Source organism: Portunus trituberculatus, chromosome 23, assembly GCF_017591435.1.
Source record: "Portunus trituberculatus isolate SZX2019 chromosome 23, ASM1759143v1, whole genome shotgun sequence".
Taxonomy (NCBI): Eukaryota; Metazoa; Arthropoda; class Malacostraca; order Decapoda; family Portunidae; genus Portunus; species Portunus trituberculatus.
Window position 1 is genome coordinate 12,310,941 of NC_059277.1, and position 2,379 is coordinate 12,313,319.

The following is a 2,379-nucleotide window of genomic DNA, read 5'->3' on the forward strand; positions in this document are numbered from 1 at the left end:
TATTGTGGTCAGCTCCTTTCATCTATTCTTCATTCTTTCCTACAATATAATCTGGTTTCTTTTATCTTACTTCACAAATTTCGTAAGGTATTTATTTGCTACCTGGCTCCTGTACTGGTTATGCGTTAGGGAGTGGGATGTGGTGAGAGAGTCTTCTGCTTTGCTTCTTTCATCTTTTTTTCATTCTTTCCTACAATATAATCTGGTTTCTTTTATTTTGCTTCACAAATTCCATAAGGTATTGATTTTCTACCTGAGGGAGTGGAGAGAGGGTGGGGAGAGAGTCTTCTGCTTTGTTCTTCTTTCCTACCACTGTCACCTTAAAAGTTCTGGGTCAGGCAGCATTGTAAGAACAGCAAAGGTGTGTTGTGTCTTGTGTGTCTATGTGATTCCTCTTTCTCTTCTTTCTCCTCCTCCTCCTCTTCCTCTTACTTCTCCTCCTCCTCCTTTTTCCTCCTTTTTTTGTCATGTTCTTCTACAACATCCCTTCTATATTTCTTTTTTTTTCCTTCTCATTCCTTCCTTTTCATTTCTTCAATTCCTTCTTCTTTCCCTCACTTTCAATTCCTTCTCATTTCTCATTTCCTCATTCTACACACACACACACACACACACACACACACACACACACACACACACAAATAGATAAATGAATAAATAGATAAAAATATAATAAAATAAACAAATAAACAAACAAGTAAATCAACAAACAAAGGAGCAAAATAAGCCACTAATTTTGTAGTACACTTTTCGTTTTATTCTTAAACAAAAAAAAAACAACACATTAAAAGAACAGGAATGTATAGACAACTTTCCCACAGTAATCTCAGGCAAGGTCAGATCAGGTCATATCAGGTCAAGTTAAGTTAGATTAGGTTATCTGGCCATTACCTGAGAATTATTTGTCCCTCTGGCCCCTACACTCGTCTCTCTGTCCACTACATTTGTCTTGGTCCCTACAATTGTCTCACTCTTCCCTTCATTTGTCCCTCTGGCCATTGCACTCATCCTGCCCCCTACAACTATCTCTCTGAGGCTTACACTCACTCTGGTCCTACACTTGTCCTTTTCTCATACACTCATTCCTCTGGCCCAGACACTCGTCCTAGCCACTACACTCGCCCCAGTCGCCTCTACACTCGTCCCTCTGACCCACACACTTGTCCTAGCCACTACACTCATCCCCTTTTCCCACTACACTTGTTCCTCTGGCTTCTATACTCATCTTAGCCACTACACTCGTCTCATTTGCCCCTACACTTCTCCTGACCCCTACAGTAGTCCCTTTTCCCCCTACACTCGTCCCTCTGGCCCCTAAACTCTGGCTTCCATCATGTCCTCGTTGTCCACCTCGTCCAAGTGGTTGTAGGGGCGGTAGCTGCTGTCTCCGTTGATGTTGGGGTTGGGGTGTTCTAGGGTATCGTTACAGTTTGAGTAGGAAAGCAGGATGTCCTTGAAGTTTGCGGCGTCCAAGTTGATAGAGAGGATCTCCAGCAGGCAGTAGTCACCCAGCGGCAGGCAGCGCAGGACGCGTTCCAGTTTAGGGTCGGCGCTCAGTTTTCCACGCCGTTCCAGCACCTGTACCCGGACCATAGGAGAGGCAGACACCACGATACGCCAGATCACCTGTGTGGGGAAGGAATTTGTAGTGGTGGTGGTGATGGTGGTGGTGGTGGTTCAGATGTCTCAGGTTCTCTACTGTGATGGAAAGGAATTGTGTGTATCAGGTGGTAGGATATTTTCCCAACCGAACATTTTCCCTCGGATATTTTCCCCTCAGACATTTTCCCACTCAGACATTTTCCACTTTAGAGTTTTAATAATCTAGTAACTTGGAGGAAGAATGTTCAAGGAGGAATGTGACTGGAGGGGATTATGTCTAGGGAAAATTTTTGTGGGAAATAAGACTAGGGAGGAATATGATCAGACCCCGCGTGTATCCCTTGGAGTATTTCTTTCAGTTTCTCCAGATGTTTGTTAATTTCTAAGTAAGATTATCACAGTTTCAGTTAGTCGGCCCAAATCAAGGGGTTTCTGTATCTTGTCTACTAATGTTAGTAGTCTGCAACTCTGGAACTCCCTGCCTGCTTCTGTATTTCTCCCTTCCTGTGACCTGAATTCATCTAAGAGGGAGGTTTGGAGACATTTATCCCATTCTTCTGGCTATTTCTCTTTCAAACATGCTCGGGAACTGGTATCTAAGTGAACTTTTTCGTTTAATCTGTTTTGTTGCTCTGGGCCTGATTTCCCCTCTTACATAAAGTTAGATTGTGTTTGGTGTCTGGTTTGGTCTGTGCTCACCTCCACGGCGGAGATGGTGGCCAGGATGAAGAGCCAGAACCACATGACGATGAAGACCTTCTCGTTGAGGATGTTCTG

The 2,379-nt window shown here is 43.8% G+C and overlaps 1 protein-coding gene across 2 annotated transcripts in view; it reads right to left on the reverse strand.

The window, feature by feature from the left end:
* Positions 1-734: 734 nt before the first annotated feature.
* The window catches only part of LOC123507808 (innexin inx3-like), a 7,501-nt gene continuing 5,856 nt past the window's right edge, over positions 735-2,379 (reverse strand). For both annotated transcript variants that reach the window (XM_045261014.1, XM_045261015.1), the window contains exons 6-7: positions 2,302-2,379; positions 735-1,626 (exon numbers count right to left, since the gene is read on the reverse strand). The exon at positions 2,302-2,379 is cut by the window's right edge and continues 126 nt beyond it. In XM_045261014.1, the coding sequence (XP_045116949.1) occupies positions 1,315-1,626; positions 2,302-2,379 (390 nt within the window). In that variant the 3' untranslated portion in view covers positions 735-1,314. The remainder of the gene's footprint in view (positions 1,627-2,301) is intronic.